The sequence below is a fragment of the Daldinia decipiens genome (assembly GCF_022478715.1).
Source record: "Daldinia decipiens strain CBS 113046 unplaced genomic scaffold F4813scaffold_24, whole genome shotgun sequence".
Classification (NCBI taxonomy): Eukaryota; Fungi; Ascomycota; class Sordariomycetes; order Xylariales; family Hypoxylaceae; genus Daldinia; species Daldinia decipiens.
In genome coordinates this window covers 44431-65208 of record NW_026054567.1, presented here as the reverse complement: position 1 = coordinate 65208, position 20778 = coordinate 44431, and the positions used below count along the sequence as shown (strand labels likewise).

General features: G+C 50.3%; 8 protein-coding genes across 8 annotated transcripts; 4 read left to right on the top strand and 4 right to left on the bottom strand.

The window, feature by feature from the left end:
- Nucleotides 1-750: 750 nt before the first annotated feature.
- Nucleotides 751-1925, top strand: F4813DRAFT_136086 (membrane-associating domain-containing protein). Its single transcript, XM_049238785.1, has 3 exons — nt 751-1184; nt 1253-1381; nt 1447-1925. Exons 1-3 carry the CDS (start codon nt 1037-1039, stop codon nt 1743-1745), a joined length of 576 nt encoding a protein of 191 aa, XP_049098134.1. The 5' UTR covers nt 751-1036; the 3' UTR covers nt 1746-1925.
- A 608-nt stretch (nt 1926-2533) lies between these two features.
- On the top strand, nt 2534-5024 carry F4813DRAFT_136362 (O-acetylhomoserine ami). The gene is made up of 5 exons (XM_049238788.1): nt 2534-3145; nt 3209-3263; nt 3322-3405; nt 3467-3826; nt 3883-5024. The coding sequence occupies exons 1-5, from the start codon at nt 3096-3098 to the stop codon at nt 4699-4701; spliced, it is 1368 nt and encodes a 455-aa protein (XP_049098133.1). The 5' UTR covers nt 2534-3095; the 3' UTR covers nt 4702-5024.
- F4813DRAFT_136089 (uncharacterized protein) lies at nt 4595-6705 on the top strand. Its single transcript, XM_049238786.1, has 3 exons — nt 4595-5824; nt 6023-6115; nt 6202-6705. Exons 1-3 carry the CDS (start codon nt 5332-5334, stop codon nt 6387-6389), a joined length of 774 nt encoding a protein of 257 aa, XP_049098132.1. The 5' UTR covers nt 4595-5331; the 3' UTR covers nt 6390-6705.
- F4813DRAFT_136128 (uncharacterized protein) lies at nt 6659-7989 on the bottom strand. Its single transcript, XM_049238787.1, has 2 exons — nt 7814-7989; nt 6659-7737 (listed from the first exon to the last, which is right to left on the bottom strand). The coding sequence occupies exons 1-2, from the start codon at nt 7900-7902 to the stop codon at nt 6912-6914; spliced, it is 915 nt and encodes a 304-aa protein (XP_049098131.1). The 5' UTR covers nt 7903-7989; the 3' UTR covers nt 6659-6911.
- A 524-nt stretch (nt 7990-8513) lies between these two features.
- F4813DRAFT_397620 (uncharacterized protein) lies at nt 8514-10102 on the bottom strand (the record flags this gene model as incomplete). Its single annotated transcript, XM_049247961.1, has 2 exons — nt 8514-9889; nt 9979-10102. 2 exons carry the CDS (start codon nt 10100-10102, stop codon nt 9108-9110), a joined length of 906 nt encoding a protein of 301 aa, XP_049098130.1. The 3' UTR covers nt 8514-9107.
- Nucleotides 10103-10562: 460 nt separating this feature from the next.
- Nucleotides 10563-12916, bottom strand: F4813DRAFT_381573 (uncharacterized protein; the record flags this gene model as incomplete). Its single annotated transcript, XM_049245694.1, has 2 exons — nt 10563-12847; nt 12904-12916. 2 exons carry the CDS (start codon nt 12914-12916, stop codon nt 10563-10565), a joined length of 2298 nt encoding a protein of 765 aa, XP_049098129.1.
- Nucleotides 12917-14032: 1116 nt separating this feature from the next.
- F4813DRAFT_364460 (ras-domain-containing protein) lies at nt 14033-15659 on the top strand. Its single transcript, XM_049243819.1, has 2 exons — nt 14033-14757; nt 14930-15659. The coding sequence occupies exons 1-2, from the start codon at nt 14470-14472 to the stop codon at nt 15395-15397; spliced, it is 756 nt and encodes a 251-aa protein (XP_049098128.1). The 5' UTR covers nt 14033-14469; the 3' UTR covers nt 15398-15659.
- Nucleotides 15660-19201, bottom strand: F4813DRAFT_364458 (glycosyltransferase family 39 protein). The gene is made up of 7 exons (XM_049243818.1): nt 18455-19201; nt 18270-18392; nt 18209-18216; nt 18097-18147; nt 17280-18043; nt 16726-17223; nt 15660-16673 (listed from the first exon to the last, which is right to left on the bottom strand). Exons 1-7 carry the CDS (start codon nt 18596-18598, stop codon nt 16030-16032), a joined length of 2232 nt encoding a protein of 743 aa, XP_049098127.1. The 5' UTR covers nt 18599-19201; the 3' UTR covers nt 15660-16029.
- Nucleotides 19202-20778: the final 1577 nt, after the last annotated feature.

The following is a 20778-nucleotide window of genomic DNA, read 5'->3' as shown; positions in this document are numbered from 1 at the left end:
TTAATGTAGTACGCAGTTGGACAATTGTATTGTACGTTTAGTTTTGCAGGGAAACCGTTGTGACTACCTACCCCTAATGCGTGTAGGCGCCCGGCGGGCGTCTTGTAAGCCCCTACTATTTTACGCCTTGCCGCCAACACGGACAAGGCTCAAGGTTCAAGTCCCCTATTAACCTAGAATTCAAGACATCTTGAATTAATAGTTTAATAGTCACTTATAGCCCGCGATAGCTACAAATAGTCCAGAATATTTACATACCTACATACCCACGTTTAAGTATCTACTCTCACCATCTCAATAATACATCTATCTATGTAAAAGCCGAGCGCCCCATCCCATCTCATCCCATCCCATTCATAAAACCCCCAAACTCCCAAAGGTCCGTGCATCCGGCTCTCGTTCGACAACGACACCAGAAACATGAAAAACTCTTGTCGTGTATTAAGCTTCACCAGCATTGCGAACAACCCTCCTCCCCCCTCCCCCCTGGTCATACCGACTCGGCAGTTGATTGGGCTGGAATGGTCGTTCCGAGCGTACCTATGTGTAGTCATATCCCCATTCGGGACATCCAATCTCTAGCGCATAGGCCGCATCCCTGATCGCTGGCGTTTCATGTGGTCTCGCCAGTCGCCTCCTAGCAAATCGCCCCCCCCAGCACATCACAGCTCAGTCCGCCGTTCCAATGTAACGGCGCGCGCGCGCGCCATCATCGCTGGCCGGGGGTCCTGTAGCATATTCACCCTGATTAAGTGTAGACTCGGGAAATCTTGATAATTAACCAGCGATGCCCCCCCGGGTCGCATGATCGTTAAGTTTTGTTGGCTGCTGCCTCTTTCTCTCCTCTCTTCGATCTTCTTCCTGTTTTACCACAAACAAGCTGTGTATTGTTCCCGTGCCTGGTGCTCTCTTTTTCGTCCTCTAGAATATTGTTCTCTTCTTTTGCCGCCGCCGTCGCTCCTTGCTCTTGCTATTCGTACAAATAACTCACTCTGTCCTCCCGGCGCGAATTTATTATTATTACAATACCGATTTTATGACGACTACTTCGCATCGTGACGCTCGTTTTCCCAACCGTGTACCCAAGCTCTCTACCACCAACATGTCTTCCAATATAATCTTCATGGCAATTCGAGCTGCCCAGCTTGTCTTTGGTATTATTCTACTGGGCCTCACGGCTTACGGTATGTCATCCATGATGGAGGGGATAGTATATTGGAAGTTGACTGTAGAACTAACGTGAATCTGATAGTTGCTAACTGGTACAATGTGGATGCATTGACCTCTTCTCCCTCTCAGATCAACTTGTTGTTATTTGCTTCGCTATACACAATCGTGTCTGTCCTCTACCTGGAGTTGGCGCCGAGATTTGCTCCCAAATGTAAGTATCTGAGCATTAAAACAAGGCGACTACTACGAGTGATTCAGAAGTTAACTTCGCCTTAGTCTCGCACCCCATGGCTGCGTTTGGCCTTACGACCAGCAATGCGCTCTTCCACTTCGCTGGCTTCATCGCCCTCTCGGTCTTCATGAGCAAGCTTCTATTCTGCCGCGGCAGCGTGTGCGGTTCAGCTCAAGCCAGCGTTGCCTTCGGTGCTATGGAGTTCCTCCTCTGGACTGCCTCTGCCATGTTTTCGGGAAAGGAGGTAGTCCAGGGGGGGTTTCTCCCCAAGCTCCCCAAGCGAGCCGCCAAGTCCCAGAGCCCTTTAAGGCCATCCGAGATGAAGGAGGCCCCGGTCGCGTAAGCTCCAGCAGGCTATCCGTTGGTAGTCGCGGCTATACGGACATTCCTCTTTCGCCGTACCGGCCGTCGCTCGACTTCCAGGCGGACCAAAAGGATACCGGGCGCTGGAATCACGTCTATTTGCACGTGGGTAAAGGCTCGGGTGCTCATACCCTGCAGCCATGAGAACTGCAAACCTCGGAGTTGGGAATAGGGGTTTGTAAATGAGAGGATTGGGGAATTCGGAAATTCAGGCTCGGTCTAGATGACTAGCCAATTAGTATATCCATGGTCCACGGGAGGGTTTGATGGGCGTTTTACGGGCTATTCGAAGAAATAATAGTTATTATAACTGAAGGGAACTCATATGGTAGAACCCGTATTACGAAGGCGGAACGATTAAATTCAATATACCACTATTGTTACTTGAGTTGATTGGTTCCTTGAGACTTGAGTATTGCTCGTCAGGGGTTAGGGGTTGAAACAGCGGCAGCGATGTCGGCAAGCCTTGTCCTAATGAAATATAGATGGACTTAATAACTTTAACCGTAGTCAGTGCCGTAGTCAGTGGCAACATGTGCAGGAATCCTACCCCGATATCCTTCCTGAGGTACTTTACTTACCGGTACGGGAATACTAAATCTGTCGCAATATAGCTATAGGATGATGTTTTACATACCCCGCCATAGCTCACCAGCTTTGGTAGCTAGCGGCTTGCGTGGGATGCCCCGCGGTAACCCCCCCTTTTCGATCCTAATTGCTTGTAAGTCAATACCTTGACGGGCAAGCAGGAATAAACAGTAAGTTAATTCCCTAGGTTAGACAGCTAGAGAACATTTCTTAAGTAAAGCTGTTACAAGACGCAAGGAGACAAGACTGACTCACCGACTATCCAATTAAAGTCCCGTCGTACAGGGAGGTCGCCGAACTACACGGACTTGCACGCTCGCTAATAGAACTAGATACGCACAGCTCTACTCTTAATCGCCCCTCCATCCTAACCGGGATAAAATGCCTTACAAGAGCAAGCTTATGGAATATAGTCGATGGCGTGCTTTTTACCCCAACTCCACAATTTCCTAAACAGGGTCTTAAGAGTGACGATTCGGGTAGAGTACCTCTGTCGGGAAGCCGTTTATGATGAGCAAGTATATATCTACATGTAAGTCATGTAAGTTAGCCAAGTGATACACTTCCCGTAGTAAGCCTTGTAGCTTTCGAATTCAAATACTTCTCTGTTCCCTCCTCCCGGGGTCACTGGACTGCAATATCTGGTTCGATACCACTCCAAGCCCATATATCATTCCACTTACACGAGAGACGGCCCCTCCATATCCGTTGAATATTTAACGTATAGTAAAAACCAGTCGCGATGGCGGAGGAATTAAGCAAGAACTTCGAGACTCTCCAACTCCACGCGGGGTATGAACCTTACTCAATACCATAGGAATTTGGAGGAGACGTTAACGGCTAACACTGTTGTAGCCAACAGCCAGACCCGGCAACGAATTCTCGCGCAGTTCCCATATATGCCACAACTGTCTGTTAACCCGAGACGCAAAGCACTAAGCTGCATTGGAAGCTAATTCAGACGACAGAGCTTCGTCTTTAATGATTCGGCACACGGCGCGAGGCTATTTGGCCTCAAGGAATTTGGCAACATATATAGCCGGCTCATGAACGTTAGTAGCAGTAGTCACTCATGTCCAGTAATCTGAACATATATTAATCTGGCCTCTATAGCCCACTGTCGATGTATTCGAGAAGCGTATCGCTGCTCTAGAAGGCGGAGTGGCTGCTGTTGCAGCTTCGTCCGGCCAGGCTGCCCAGTTCATGACCATCGCCGCCCTCGCTCATGCCGGCGACAATATTGTCGCGACTCCCAGTCTCTACGGTGGTACATACAACCAATTAAAGGTTTTTATTGCGCGACTCGGAATCAAGACTAAGTTCATCGAGAGCGACAAGCCCGAGGAATTCGCCGCAGCCATCGACGATAAGACCAAGGCTGTATATATCGAGAGTATTGGTAACCCCCGGTATAACGTCCCGGACTTTGAAGCTATTGCTAAGGTTGCGCACGAGAAAGGTGTCCCCGTAGTGGTAAGTAGCTCGAATCTCCTACAATGTTAAGATATAGTAGATGCTAACATGAATAGGTGGACAACACTTTCGGAGCTGGAGGCTATTTCGTCAGACCCATCGACCACGGCGCAGACATTGTTGTCCACTCGGCGACCAAGTGGATTGGTGGTCACGGAACAACCATTGCTGGTGTTGTCGTCGATAGTGGGAAGTTCGACTGGGGCAAGAACGCTGCCCGATTTCCCCAGTTTGTTGAGCCGTCAGAGGGATACCACGGCCTAAAGTTCTGGGAGACCTTCGGACCTATTTCTTTTGCCATCCGTGTAAGGGTTGAGATCCTACGTGATCTAGGCTCTTCCTTAAACCCCTTTGGCGCTCAACAACTCATCCTAGGTCTCGAGACGCTGAGCTTGAGGGCCGAGAGGCATGCGCAGAACGCGCTCGCGCTCGCAAAGTACCTAGAGTCTAGCCCCTACGTGAGCTGGGTATCTTACCCTGGATTGGAAAACCATCCTAGCCACGAACTGGCTAAGAAGTATTTGAAGAGGGGTTTCGGTGGTGTCCTCAGCTTCGGAGTTAAGGGCGGCGGCGCTGCTGGTAGCCAGATAGTTGACGGCTTCAAGCTGATTTCCAACCTCGCCAATGTTGGAGATTCCAAGACTCTAGCTATCCACCCCTGGACTACGACACACGAGCAGCTATCAGATGAAGAGAAGATCGCCTCCGGGACGACTGAGGATTTGATCCGTATTTCAGTTGGTACAGAGCATATCGACGATATTATTGCCGATTTTGAACAGTCTTTCAAGAAGGCTTCTGCTGCGATAACGAAGGGAGAAGAGGCAGGATCTGAAGCTGAGACTAAGCAGAAGGAAGCACCAACAGTGGTCTAGGTTGAACATATGAACATACCTTTTGAGTACGATATAAATATACCCCTTATCTGAATTATAAAAAAGTCCTTCTTTTTAGTAAGAAGAGAAGTTGAATGTATCATTGGAGATATGATATTGCTGTGATCTGACGTTGACAAGTCACTTGTTCATATAAATGTAAGAGTAAAGAATCAAATGAACAAGAATGAACATTTGAAAAGCAACACTTCAACCTGATTTATTTATTAACATATTTATAAGAGAAGCGAGTAGTAGTTTCCTAACCTAGGTATCTCGGATTTGATAAATGGAGACCCCTTCCCTAAACTAACACCATGTATGTATAAGCCGGGGCTATACCTTCCCATATGTATTCCGTATAGCTAACGCCAAGATCCTTCCCCAACGACGTGCCCCCACATATTATAGATACCTAGGTTGGTACCTACCTAGGTACGTACCCCATACTTCACACATCCATACCTTAGGTACATATCATCATAGCCTTCGAAATTCCACAGCTTCAAGACCAACTACATACCTAAACCAACCTCTAGATCAACTCCCGACCACCAACTCTCTCCCACCAAGCCACCCAAAAACAAACACCACCATAAAACTCGATAAACCAGCCGCAACAAAAAAAAAATGCAAATATCCCTCTCAACCGCCCTCCTCGGCGCCCTCGCCCTCCTCGCCGACCCCTCCGCCGCCTCCTCCAAACCTCAACACCAGCACCAACCTCAAACGACCCTCACCCTCTGGGTCCCGTCCTCGCAGCCCCTCCCCAACCCGCACACCCTCCCGTCCACCACCCACGCAACCCTGTCCGCCCTGCGCGCCGCCTACGACGCCCCCCTCACCGCCGCCGGCTCCTTCGTCTTCCGCAACGTGACCCCCGGCTCGTACCTGGCCGACGTGCACAGCGCGACGCACGCCTTCGCGCCGCTGCGCATCGACGTGCTGGCGCGCGCGCCTGCGGACGACGAGGGGGAGGCCGGAGGGGGGTTGGTGGTGCGCGCTTGGGAGACGTACCGCGGCAACGACTGGGACAACAAGGGCCAGGAGGTGCCGCGGAGCGGCGGCGGGTTCGCGGTGAGGGCGCTGGGGCCGAGGGAGTATTTTGTCGAGAGGGGGTCTTGTGAGTATTAGTATTCCGCTGTGCTGTTTTGCCATCTCCCTCCTGCTTTTCTGCTCTTGTTGCTGTTGCTGGAGGATATCATGCGGAATGGCTAGCCCAACCCACAAGAGCAACCCGACAAGAGAAGGAGAAAAGAAAACAAAAGAGGTATCGTTCACACATGCCCTTAGACCAAGCTAACCACACACCCCCCCGCAGTCTCCATCCTCAGCATCCTCAAGAACCCCATGATCCTCATGGGCCTCGTCAGCATGGTCCTATTCATCGGCATGCCCAAGCTAATCGAGAACAGTAAGCCATCATCATCTCCCCACCCCCCTTGTCTCAACCCCCAATCCCCAACTAACTAACTAACTAACTAACTAACAACTACGCAGTGGACCCCGAAACGCGCGCCGAGTGGGAAGAGCAGCAGAAGAGCAACCCGATGAGCAGCCTAATGGGCGGCGGCGCCCAGCCCGGCGCCAACCCCATGGGCAACTTCGACATGGCCGCGTACCTCGCCGGCCAGGGCGCCAAGAAGGACGATGCCGAGCCGGCGTCGTCTAAAGGTGGGAAGAGGTAGATCGTGTACAAAGACATAGGTGCGAAGAATATGGGTATAATACAAACATGCAGAAATACTTAACCTAGACACTTGGAAAATAGTAGAGGGTAGTGATGATGCCTATTTTAAAGACGACACGGCTCTGCTTTCGAATTCGTTCAGTTGTAGGGATTAAATTGTCATCGCATTGCTATACTTAAGCACCTAGAACGAGCGTTCTTTCTGCGCTAATGCCGCAAGACCTATGATATGTACCAGACCTAAGCATCGAGTCGATCTCGATTTCAAGTTCTCTCCCGATCTCTCCCTTTCTCGATATTGTGGTTACTCTTATTCTTGCTGTCATTCATAATCAACGCCCCCTAATGCCTATAAAATACGAGTCTTGTCTGTCTGTCTGTCTTATCCGAGCCCTATAACCCTCCTATTCTCGTCCCTGACCCGAGCTGACGATTAAAAAAAGCAAACGCGAAGAAGACATGCGATGTATGCTTATTTGTTTCAAAGCATACCGCAACACAACGCAGCGCAGCGCAGCGTCTAGAAATCCCCACCAAAGTCGCCACCACCGTCGTAATCGCCGCCATCATTGCCGTCCTGATAACCCTCCGAATATGCTTCCTGCTGGTTGTCATTGATCGCATCCGCAATCAACACGCCGCCAAGCAACCCCGCACCTACACCCAGCGCCGCGCCTCCCGCCATGCCCATGCCGCCTCCGCTCTTCTTAGGCGGTTGCTGCTGTCCGTAGTATCCGCCCTGTGAGGGGTAGCCGCCTTGAGGAGGGTATCCGCCATACTGGCCTGGAGGCGGACCGTAGCCGCCGTACTGCTGTGGCGGAGGACCGTTGTAGTACCCTTGCTGAGGGGCAGGAGAACCGTATCCGCCGTAGGATTGCTGGGGCTGCCCGCCATATTGCTGCTGGCCTGGGTACCCGGCGTGCGGCTTGTTCTTGCCGCTACCGAAGAACTTGCCGAATAGACCCTTTGCTTTGTCGGCGGGGTTGCTGCCGCCGGATGAGCGCGGAGGCAGCTGATCGGGATATGGCGAGTAGCCCTGAGGCGGCGTGGGCGTGTTAGCATAGGACTGGGCGGCACCTCTAGAGCGCGCGTTCTCTTCCTCCTGTAGCTGGCGGGCCAACCGAGCGTCCGCGTCCTCGTCCACATGCGAGCTAGATCCGTACCCGGGCCTCGTTGACTCGTTCACAAAGGGGTTGTTCTTGGAGTCAGTGGGCGAGGGACCGGAGCCCGGCGTGTAGCCCGGAGGAGGACCGGGGGGCGCGCCGTCATCGTGGCGGTTAGGGTCTACGGCTGGCTCGGTAGGTTTGTCCCATTGGGACTTCTTGGTGTATGTGTTAACATAGAACCTAGAGGGAGCAAAGCGAGTTAGAAGATGGCGGATTGACGAGGCACTAAGTGATGAGGAATCAGATAGGGACTTACCATTCGTGGTATTGATCGTTCCAGCGGGCGACCCAGCCATCGGGGACCTTGGGCGGCGGCGGGCCGGAAGGAGCAGTGAAATCAGCCATGCGTGTAGAAATTGAAGTTGATTTGTTTATATTAATATGGAGGTGTGAAGTGATCGGTTGATCGATCGACTTGCAGGGGAAGCGGGGTCCTTATGGTAGGTAAGGAGGGGTTTTGATGTTGCGAAGGAGAAGAAGAGCAATGAACGTATGGATGTTCTGTAGAGATGCAAGTATTTAATTTAGGTTGCTTCGTGAGAGAAATAAATTAGTTGGTGTTACAGCAGGAAGTCTTTCGTCAGCTAATGGGAATAAATAGTAACAAGCTTGAGTAGCTTGCAGGGTGGCTACTGCGGTTTCCTGTCGAAATGCGATTCTAGATTCTGCTACGGGTAGATGAGAGGCGATATACATTATGTAGTTACATGTAAGTTGAAAGGTACATTGACACGACATACACACCTGTATTGAGCGCGTGTATAACTCTAAGTACTGCCCCCAAATAGCTCCAACTTCGCAGTTTCGGCAACTGTAGAGCCGATAATGGTCTCTACTTTCTCTTTGTACTATGTACCTGTAAGTACCTACCTATTAGCTTCTCTACATATGTATGTAATTCGATTGTGTAACCGATACATCATGTAAGGTAGTGACTTCTTATGCATTTGCCCTCAGACCCCTTTCTCTTACTGGAGACCTCACTTTACAACCAATCACCATCCGAGCGAAGTGTGGCTGAGCTCTTCTCTCTTGGACTTTTCAACCACATGCCTGACATATGTAACAGGTCACTTCGCATAGGTAGGTACATAGGTATTTGAGTAATGTTAACCAGCTTACGAATTCCATGCGAGTTCCAAGCCACGATACCTATGTAGTACATAAAAATAACACGGGGCCAGTCTAAACACCCGACACCTCGGTTAGGTAGGTAGTCACGACTTACATACTCGGCTACCTCTCACGCTCGTGCAGTAGAGCGAAGTGGATTCATTCGATACTCACATGAAACTCGGCCAACAATTCTGACCATTTCTGCTACCGCAAGATGAGGGGGCCAACCGTTATATTCCAAAAAAGAAAAAGAAAAAGAAGAAGAAAAAACTATCTGCTCCAGGCTACGGCCAAGTACCTAATCCAATAATACATTAAATAACTCTTAACCCCGTAGCTCAGTTCGCAGAAGAACCATATCTAGAGTGTATTCCTATATTCCCCGTTGCCTACCCGTTGCTGCCCCTAGATAGATAGACACATCCACCCCCCAATCAAGCCATCATCGGCACATAAAAAATCCTGCACCCCGACCCTCGCAGCCTCGTCGCATCGCGGATCCTCCCCGCCCAGCGACTATCCCGACCGTTGCCCGCGCGCCTCTGCTGCCGCACACCGCCCCGGGGCACCAGCCGCGGCGGCAGGCCGTCGTCGGTGTCGGCGTCGGACTCGGACTCGGACTCGCCGCTGGTGTTGATTTCGACGTACGCCTCGTCGGTGATCCTAGCCTCGGGCTTCTTCGGTCGCAGACATTTGCGCATGCCGTTTACCCAGCCCTTGACGCTGACGCTGCTGCTGGTGCTGGTGCTGCTGCTGGTGCGGGAACGCTTGTCTTTGGGGGCCGGCTTGAACCACTCCGCCGTGGACTGCGGGATGGGGACTTCGTTGACGGCGAGCCATTCGCCCTGTTCGACGGGGCGCTCCTTGACGTAGTTGCCGTAGTAGTCGGAGGAGCCTTGACGAGGTTGGCTGGTTAGATTGATTCTTGACTCTCTGGTATGCGTCGGCAGAGAAGGGTTGTCTTCTTGTGAGTTGGGAGACGGGCAGAGACGGTAAGCAGAGGGCGAGATAGGATGCTTGGTTTTCGAGGGCAAGGAATGGATGGAGATGGTAGTAGGTAAGTATGTGAGTAGCAGAGAAAGCAAGGTAGAAATAATAAAGACATTATCCTTACAGTTATTGACCTCACGCCGAGAAATATTTTCCCAGTCACTATCTTCGTTTTTAACGTCCTCGGAAGTATCGTGCTGATCCTCAGTCGGTTCCTTCGAATCTTCTATCAATCAATCAGCTCCTCATCCCAAATCACAAGACAACGAATAGGTCGTAGAGGACTATGTATGTATTTTAGATATGCACACTTACCTGTCTGGGACATCATACCCTTCCATGAAATATACTCAGGCTGTGCTCTCAGCCAGGTAGGCCTGACGGCACGCTTGGGAAACCCCTCGCGAAGTTGCTCGCTCACATCGTTTTCGACCATCATGATGTCGTCGCATTAGCTAGCAAGTAAGCATGTTATTACTTACTGTAGGTACTATTTGAGAGTCGTGGTTTGGGGGTAAAGAAGGATGAGCAGGTAAAGTGCAATAAAACGCTCACATTTCCTACGACCTAAAAAGAGTCTCAAGAGGCAGAGCTCGGTTCTAATATTCTACCATTCTTATCTATCGTTGGACGAGTTTCCCAGTGCTCTGGCCTTTTGCGAACCAGTTTTGGCTAGTCAAGACGAATGCGAAACCCACCGCTCCTCGACGAACTGGCCCAACGATGTCATAAGCAGCGACACGAAGCGCACCGCCGACATAGCAGCTATGTAGCGAAATACTCGTCGTAATCTTTAATAATTCTAGCATGTCCAATCTCGTGACTCCTATCCGCCATCGTTGGCGGCCTAACGCTAACGCCGAAGCCAAAAGTGCAATGTGTGTAGTTAGAAAATACCATCAAACCATATCCCTTTCGTCATATCTCCTCTCTTCGAATAACCGTGCTGCTTCGATGCAGTAAGTCGCCCGCTCACTACCCAACCGCCTTTCGCTAGCGTAGCATATAAGAACACCGTCGAGGATGCCTGAAAGAATGCCTTCCATTGCCCCCAACACGCCCCAACCGATCATGCTAGCTACCATACCAACCACGTACGCATAGGCGCTCCCCCTGACACCGTGACCCTCTGGTATTTGAACCTGCAACTGCCGTGCAGTCATAACCCACGCCGCAAAACCCAGAGCTGTTGACATGACGAACCGTGCGGCATGGAGAAGCATCTTTGCCATCCTGTAGGGCATTAACGATGCTGATGACTGCCCACGTCGGGAGAATGCGCTCGGTGTAAGAGTTGTAGTGGGTCCCGTGGCAAGGAACTGTATCCTACTAAGCTGTGACGCCGATTCCATTAGGGGTAACGAGTGAATCGACGCATACGTTAATGCTAGAGGGTTGGTTAGGACTGACACCGGGCGAGGAGCCAGTCGCCATCCTATGAACTCGAAGATGCTCGAGATCCGACGAGGTAGGATCAGAATGGGAATTCGGACTGCCAGGGATAGTAGGGTAGAGGCACAGATAGTGCCAAATACCGTAGTCGTAGAGTGTCCTAGAGCACCCTTGACAATCGCATTCGACGAGGCGGACGACTGGTTGTTGCGGAAAAAATACCAATTCGAAACGGTACCTCCGGTAGTTGCGCGAACAACTCCGCTCATGACGGAGAGAGTCCAAACGTACATGAGGAAGAAAAAGACCGCCAACCACCACGTCGCTGTGCCGATGACAAAGGCCGAAAGGGACTTGGAAAAGTATCCCCCAAGGAAGATTCTCGTGAACATCCACAGCCATATCCATGTCCACCCAACGACGAAGCTCAGCGAACCGAGCCCGAGAAGCACAAGCGCCGGATTGGCCGCAAGAATGCGACTAGAGAAGTCCAATATGTCAACTGCCTTCTGTATTTCGTGGCGACCCTTATATAATAACCATACCCAAACGATTGCGCAGCCCCCTGGAATGATGGCCGCATATCTCATTACCACGTCCTGTACCCGCGATCCGTGGTCTGGTCCCTGGAAGCTGGAAATCATCGGATACAACGAAAATGAGAAGAGGACGATCGGGACGCCTAGCAGGATGAGTAGAGCTAAGGGCTGGACAAAAGACCGTAGCGCTGCCATCCAAACCAGGGCAACGATAATCGAGACTAACGTATCTACAGCCAGGAGGTAAAAAGACGAATGCAGTGTCGTGTATATGGTGTCACCAATCTTTCTGCTCGGTACGGAGGTATGCAACCAGACTAATACGAATGTCGCGAAAAGGGAAGCGATGGCTATAAGGTAGATCCATGCGAAAAATTGGTCATGCACAAAGATCTCGCCATACATTCGCGTGGGTGTAGGTGCAGGAATCTCGTTTCGTTCTTCTTCCTCCGTCTCGTCCTCTTCCGCTATAGCCTGTCGCATCAGACGCTGATCATGCTCTAGATTCGAGCCTCTCCGTCCGGCCACGCCCTTCGGACCACTCGACCCAGACTTGAACTGCTGAAATGCAGGTGGTGCCGAGTCTGTAGGAGTCTCTTGTAAGAGATCATCAGGCACCTCATTATCTAACACCGTTGACTCCAGGCCGATATCGACCATCTTTCCACTCTCATCCGTATCGGAGTTTTGCCGCTCATGCTGGAGACTGCCCGACCCGTCCGGGTCTTTGACCACCTCGCGCTTTGAATGTCTGTCCTTGAAACTCGACTCCCCGTTCCAGCTGCTCTTGATACCACCTATGGGGCGAGAGCTCGAGTATAGGTTCCCGTACGACTCGCTCTCATTGTGCTCGGACGAGGCGCGAAGGTCATCGTTCTCCGAAGCCGAACTCTCCTCTAGGCGACTCGAGACAAAAACCCGACGCGATCGCTGCAAGGCACGAAGATCCGCAGCTTCTCTCGCGTCGTCCTCATCCTCGTCTTCTCGGTATTCGTTCAGGGCACTGTGGAAGAGCGGGGCATCCGAGGTAGTATTATATCTCGAGAAGCCTCCGAACCGCGAATTAGAGGGTTGATAAGGATTCCCTAGTCGGGTCTGGTACGAAGACCGCGCGGGATGTCTACTCGAGAATCGACCCGACGTCGTCTGCGGTTGTCGGTTCGAGAATTCGTTGTTGTTGTTGTTGTTGTTGTTGTCCGGCTGACCGAAATTGGATAGCCGGGACTGCGACTGGGCTAGGAACCTAGACGCATCTTGGGCGAAGACGTCAGACTTAGCCTGTAAGTCGATAGGCAGAAATACAACTTACATTCTGAGAACATGTTCGATCAAAGCGCAGGAGGAGGTAGACTCCCGCAGATTACGATGAAGATGGGGATGAGGAACGTCGGGTAGCGTTAGGCGGGATTTGAGGAGGAAGAAAAGCAAATTAATCAGCGGTGACGATGGCACGGTGATGCAAACAATACGAGTTTCTTGAATGCTTATAATAAACTAAGAACCCGGGATGATTCAACCCGCCAATAAAGGGAAAACCAAGGTGCTAAACATGGAATTTGAATTTGAATATTGGACTTGTGGGAAAGATGGATTTGAAGAAGTATACGGTAAAATCAGATTAGTAGAAGCTGTTGGGGGTCGACGGCAGCAGCGTCGTTGAGAAGTGATGCAGATGGACGGATTGATGGATGACTCCCGGATTGCTCACATGCAGGCGTCCAATGCTCATTTAGCATCTGTTAGTAGTTTGAGATGTACCTAAGGTAGGTGCGATTGCATGAGGTAGGCATTGTACAGTACAACTGCCTGCTTATCCGGACTTGGTCCCACTAGAAACATACATGTACATATTACGGAAGCGGTCAAAGTGGAATACATGGTACCTATGGAGGTATGTATGTATGAGGTTATCCAACCGCTGTATTGATTTGACCTATGTATGTAGGTAGTTAAACCAGCTTATCGAAGATAAGATAGACATTCGGGTGCGTAACGAGCATAGTTGCCTAAGTATTATACGACGAATCATTTTATCAATAAAATTAATATAGATCTTGTGCCGATATGTGCGTAGAAAAAAAAAGCAAAAGAAAAGTCACCAACTCTTCCATTGGCCGATATGACCTCTTATGAGATGGTGCAAGTTCTGGTCACGAGCCTTTAATAGAATACCAGGTGTCTAGCCAGGTGAGGTCATCCACCCTAAATCAGGTGCTACATACATATCGGCACTGCCCAGGTGTTCCAGCTCTCCTAAGTAGTGTACCGATAGCAAACCCCCTGTTAATAGGAGCTTTGCACATAAGTAGGTACATATCGTACCTGAGTTAGCATCCACCGCACCCATCGGCGTACGTTATCGATAGGCTGAGGACAAGCTGGGGGAAGCTTGCCCGACCCGCAGGCGAAACATTTAGGCGGGTTTAAAGCTCTAGGCGACATCATCGAAATGGTACAATAGGTAGGTATGCCATTTATGGCCTTGGACATTTACATACTACCTACACACTACATCCCAGGTTAACTAGTACATCACCTTTCTTTGTCCTCAAAACTTACCTACACCCTATGTAAGGTAAACAACTTGTCTCTGATTCCCCCCACGTGCTTATACTATAGACTATAGACTTGTCTTGTTTTGTCTCGTCTTGTCTTGTGCCTTTAATTACCCTTAGCCAAAATCATTAAAACTAATTCCTGATAGCGCCCAGGTTTTCTTCCCCTTGCCGTAGTGAAGAAACACATCCGGCTTACAACGAAGCGCCGTCCTCTCTCTCTTTCCACTTCCATTACGCCGGTTCGGGTCTTGTGACTGATCGTAACGACAAACCCTCATCTCGTCTCGTCTCTTTTCCGATTTGCGACCTTTGTTGTAATGTCTTCCCCGCCCTGGGACTACATCGCCAAGCTCGTCTGCATCGGGGACTCGGGATGCGGTAAATCGTCGCTTACGATCCGGCTCTGCGAGGGACGTTTTAGCCCGCAGCACGACGTCACCATCGGCGTGGAATTCGGCTCTAGGATCGTCCCGGTCGGTCCGCCGCATTCCAAACACTCGTCCACATCCTCCGCCGCCGACGGCGGCCTTCCCGAACCCCCGCGCGCCTCCCCACCGCAAAAGCACATGAAACTCTCCCTTTGGGACACGGCAGGTCAAGAAACGGTGCGTACTACGCAATCCATCCCATCCATCTAGCATCGGAACGAGGAGTTTGAGAGTTTAGAAGTTGTCGAATGACCAGCAACTCCCCACCACCACTTATACCCAGCGCAAGCAAACAAACAGACAAACAAACAAACAAATAACCCACTAACCCTCCTCCCCTCCCCTCTAGTACAAATCCGTAACCCGGTCTTACTTCCGCGGCGCCTCGGGCGCCCTCCTCGTCTTCGACATAACCCGGCGTTCGACATTCGCCCACGTAACCGACTGGCTCAACGACCTGCGCGCCATCGCCGACCCCGACATCGTGGTGATCCTAGTCGGGAACAAGCTCGACCAAGCGCAGCCCGCCTCCGAAGACGACAACACCCCCAGCAAGCGCGAGGTCACAACCCAGGAAGCTACCGACTGGGCCCGCCACAACGGCGTCCTGCAGTACGTCGAGACGTCGGCCAAGTCGGGCGAGAACGTCGAGGACGCCTTTATGCGCGTCGCCGAGCGCATCTTCGAGAACATCAACGCCGGCAAGTACGACCTTAACGATCGCCGCTCCGGCGTCAAGGGGCCTGGGCCTGGCGGCGCCAAGAACGTCCGGTTATCTACTGACGCGGGCAGGGGTATGACGGGCGGCTGTTGTTAGTTAGTTTGTTCGGATCGGATAATATAAGAGAGAGGCAAGAAATGGAAAGGAATTAGCAATTTGGGTTACGTGTATCAGCAACTCTCATGTCAGATACATGGGGATTTGACCAGGAAGACCAGACGTCCATCTAAGGTCGGGTCCGGGTTTGCGATTGTACTGTACATATACTTGCACACGCTGGAGGCATCGCATACGCATTCGATGATACCCTACGTAATGTCTACTTGAAAACATCAACTACTTAAGATGGCACTTCACTGGAACTGTTTCTAAACTCCCTTGTCAGACACTGTGATCTACTGCGAAAGACCAAATATTTGTTGAAAGAAAAAGGAAAAGGCGTTGTATTAGAAAGCGGTATGCTGCTGATGAGTATTCTTTTTTGTTTCCCAGTATGCCTCATCCACGTTACCACCGTGAACTCCACTCTCTAGTTCCCTTTCATGCAAGTTTCCCTTCATATCGTTACATCAAACAACAAGAAAATAGAGGAGATGGAGATTTATCGATGGCCCATATAACCAGATAGTCCGGATGGCCATGCTCTATATGAATAACACCCGAGGCTAAGCAGCCTACCCTAACCTAACCTCGGTTCGCCCCTTTGTCCCCTATATTTGATCCGGTTCTTAATCGGAGATGCGCCAAGAGTCGAACCATTTCATGTACTTGTACTTCTGGTTGCTGCCCGTCATGCCCCAGCAGATGGGGATAAAGAAGATGTAAAGGCCGATAATGGTGGCGTACAGGATCCCGTAGACACTGTACTGAATCACCTTCTTCTGGTTCCTCAAAAGCCAGTCGACTAGGAATCCTAAACTTAGAATTGCAAAGTACAATGCTGGGTAGTAATGGTGAACATAGGTAACTCGGGCCATGATAGCGAAGGGAAGGTAGTGAAGGAACCATCCCAGGATGGGGTAAAGCCCGGCGTAGTGGATATGATCAATATCATCTTGGGTAAGATCGGTGAAACCTCGTCGCCATCGGAGGATGTACCAGACGGTAACTAAACCGACGGCACCTAGAGAAATCGTCGAAGCCCAGTAAACAAAGGGGTTACCGAGGAGGAAGTACTTGACGATTTTGTCGTCCCATCCACACATACGCAGACCGACGTTCAAGATAGGCCACTGCCACCACTGGGAAGCCAGGTCGTCTTGCTTATCGGGGTCCGGCACCAAGGCGTTGTTGGATGTCATCATAGCAACGTTTAAGTGGATGAAGTCGTGGAAGAATGGCGACTTATACTTGCCAGGGTCTCCCGGAGGAACTATGACTTGGTTAACAATTAAATAACCAGGCATCTATTTGGTAGGACTTACGCTTCTCGTTGGTGTGGGCCTCAACATTCCAATGGGTGAAAGCATCACGGGGGTTATTGCTCTTATCGCAGGTCACTTCGATCTGCTTGAAACCCCACTGTGGAAGATTAACGTTGGCAGCTCGGAGATAACAGCCCATAACTGGATTCCGAAGTCTGAAAGCAGAAGTCAAAGTTCGTACACGGCTCTTATCGCGGGAAGACACGTCCTTGACGATTTCGACTTGCCAGTGGTCCTTTTCATCACCAATAGTAAGATTGCCGTAACAGGACACTTCCTTCTGGCTCTTTGAAATGGGGGCAGAGATATCATGGGTGTGGAGGTTTCGTCCAGTCTGAACGTGAATCAGGCGGATAACATCACCGTTTCCGATGAATCGAGGCTCTTCCTCCGGGTTGAAGTCGCGGTCGCTACGGTTAGGGTAGAACCACCATTCGTTGTTGGCATCTTTATGATGATAGCAAGTAACTTGTTGTTGAGTAGATCCCTCAGGGTACGCTTGTGATGGCTTAGCATAAATTAGACGACAATGGGATGAAGCGTCAAATACTTACTCTGAACGTGACTGTGGAGTAGACCACCGCCGTATCCCATATTCTTAAGTGTCACTTTAGAGCCAAAGGCAACTTCCAGGGGAGAGTTACGTCCAATTTCGCTGCCTTCCAGGTTGGCTTGGAAGAGAGAGCTCATCTGCGCATCTCCCGGACCACTCTTGGTCAAGATGGCGAAATGAAGCGCAAAAGAGAACATGTAGACAAGTAGTGGAATGACGATCAGACCGACGACTCGGGCAGTGAAATGGCTAGCGAGGACCACGACCGGCATCTTAGTGTTACCGAACTTGTTCCAGAGGTCTTCGATCGTATAGATGCCGACGAGAGCCGTGACGAAAAGCCCAACGAGTTTGATACTGCATACGAATCCTAAGCTTAAACCCGTCATAAATAGCCAGAAGAACCATTCCGGCTCGAAGCTGTATTTTTGCTGGCGATGAAATTTGGCCCAGCAGAAGACAGTGGAGACGGTGCCGAAGAGGAGCATAGAGTCGAGCAGGATGAATCGGCTGATAGTCGTGTACGAGTTTTCACACAGAACCATCAGGGTAACTAGCCAGACGCCAGGTCGTCTTAACTGAAGCTCTCTGGCAGTATAGTAGGCCAATGGCACACATAATATTCCCCAGAAGGCGTTGAAGGCTCGCATGAAGGTGTAGTCAAGCTCCTCGGGGTATGTCTCGCCAGACTTGAACTCGAATGACCCATTGTAACCCGCTAGAACTCCGGAGAGACCAACGAGGATTTTACCAAGAGGAGGGTGCCTATTCCACGTATTAAAAACAAGATTCCAACCGAGGGTTCTAGTCGTACTAACACATCGAAGAATAGTTCACGTTTAATATAATGGGATCCGAATTTACCGAAGCTATAAAGGGGGGCCACAAGTTAGCGTTGTGGTGGAAGAACGATTGGAGGGCTTAACGAACTGAGCTTCCTTTGAGACTATTAGCAGACATTCAGGAACCATGTAATGGCTATTAAACTTACATCCCAAGTAACAATTGGGCTGAGACCAATTTTCCATAGACGTGTGAAGAAAGCAAAGGCAGTGAAGATTATAGGTGCAATGATGAACTCCCACTGGTCGAGTATATCGAGGAACGAAGACTCCTAAAAACATCAAAGTCAGTTAGTGGTTCAACAAAGGCTTGCTGCATGGATGATGTCTATACCTTCTTCTTTCCGTGTATCTTCTTCTCGTCGATCTCCGGCTGCGGTAGAGCTCCAGGGGCAGTGGCCCCGGGTACGATACGGCGGCGAGCGGCATCGCCGGCGGGATCGGCGCCAGACGCGACTGCGGCCTTGTTATCGGCCATGATTGTAAACTATCTCTCGGCCCTGTTCTCCAAGGAGAAAGGTGGAAATGGGAGGGGGGGAGTAGATAGTGGAACGAGTGTTAGGGGTTTGGTGTGAAAGAGGGCTTCCGGAAAAGAGAAAAAAAAAGAAAAGGGTCAAGAAAATGAGGGTCCTGAAGAGAACAGATTAAATTCGGTCAAAGACAACAAACGTAGAACATTCTCCCACACACAGAAAGGACGGAATTAAATCTTGACCGCGAGAGAGAATACAATGGTGGGAACTTGATCCTCGAAAGAAAAGCATAAGAAAAAGGTGAAAGGAGAGGTTGCGTGGCTTGTACGATAGTGATAACACGAAATACGGGATACCCTAGCCGCAGTCCGACTTCAGTTGGCACTTTCCAATCTTCCACTCACATTTTTTTCCTGCTTCAGCTGAACCGATTTAAAAAGGTGAAGGACAGCCTGGATAGGGATACGCTAAAATGCTTCCCCCTTGTCCCCTGTGCAGCTAGCTTTATTTAGCATCATCTTGTAGGTACCTTCCAGCCTGCCTACTGTACCTGTCTTAGGTATGTACCTACTGCGTTTCTCTTTAAGGACACCTAACTAATACTTAGGTGTTGCCCAGATGCTTACAGATACATATTTAATGGACTTAGGTAATGTTTCATATATCTGACACGCGCGTACAATGACACTTTGAAATTACCTAATGTAGGTAACACGTACCTACCCACCCAATGCAGTTATCCCACTTCATCGGTCCTTAGCTAGCTCCGATATTACGATCTGTTTCGAGATCGAGTCCACGGGTATTCTAGAAGACAGCTGCATCTCTAGCCGACAAACATGTGATTAACATTACGATATATCTACCTCTGAACACAGGCTCTGAGCATTAGGTGCACATATGGTAAGGTAACATCGAATTGAGCCTAGCTGCTAACTTCACAATTAGATATACAATTGATCTAGGTACCTGTTAAATAAAAATAACATAGAACCTTTCCGCCTGCGTACTATTTTATTACCCAAACTCGATCAATATGCTCAGGAGAAACCATAGATTAGTAGAAGGGCGCAACTGAAGGTTGGCTCGGTTGGCTCGGTTGGCTCGTAGAATTTCGTGTAATCAGGGGTCATTGGAAACAGCTCGTTGGTGACTTCGCGTTCAATATTAACCTGAACAGACTCCCCCCAAGTGTCTAAAGCTCATATCTTCGTCCTGAGCACTGGTGGATATCATGTCTCGGCCGACGACCCTAGTGCATCGGGGCTCGACCGGCTATACGAAAGAAAGCCCCCCCATCACAATATCTTACGAAACTCATATCTCCATTTCTCTTCCGTCTCTGTAACTCGTCGTAGGGGCCCCGCATGCGCCGGATAACCCAATGCAAACACTTTACAATAATGCTGGAATACGGCCGTCGTAGCCGTTAGGATTTCCACCGCGCCGTCTATATGAATCAGAATCTAGTAGTCTCCCGTCACAAATTCAATACTCGCTGTCTCGTGAATTTAGTCATCTCGCTGGTCTAAGGGCGCGTATCTGCCTCCTCCGGCTGGGCTGCTGCTACCTCCCCGATTTTGCCCAACCATCCTGGTTAGCCATTCGCCTACGCGCCCTCGTGAACTTTGGCTTTCAGACCGTAGCTGCGGCTTTCCATCTACGATGTTGAGCACAGGGGGGTCAATGTCCATTGAGGGGATGTGAGCGTCCGAGCCAAGTGGCCGTCCTCGAAGGTCGAGCGAGGGGACGGGCGACCCGGCCCTAACTAGAGAGCCGGTCTCAGACCTTATGCCAGGCGTTCCGACTGCTGTGCTAGCATCTCCAAAGAGCGAGTCCATATCCTCTAATCGTACACCACAAGTCTCGGGATATATGAAGTACACTACTTTTAATTAGCAGTGTCGACAAGGAGGCAGAAGAAATTATACTTACCCACTACAAAACTAACCACGCAGAAGAATGCATGCACCAGGTACAATCGCCACTTGATCCATTCCTGGAGAATAGGGGTCATCTCGCCCACCAGCCAGTTGAAAGCCCAGTTGGAAGCAGTAGATAAACTTGCTCCCTTCGAGCGAATGCTAAGTGGTAGGATCTCTGGCGGGTAAAGCCAAGGAATAGGTCCCCATGAATAGCCGAATGCGGCGTTGTATACCATGACGAAAACGACCACCAATGTTTT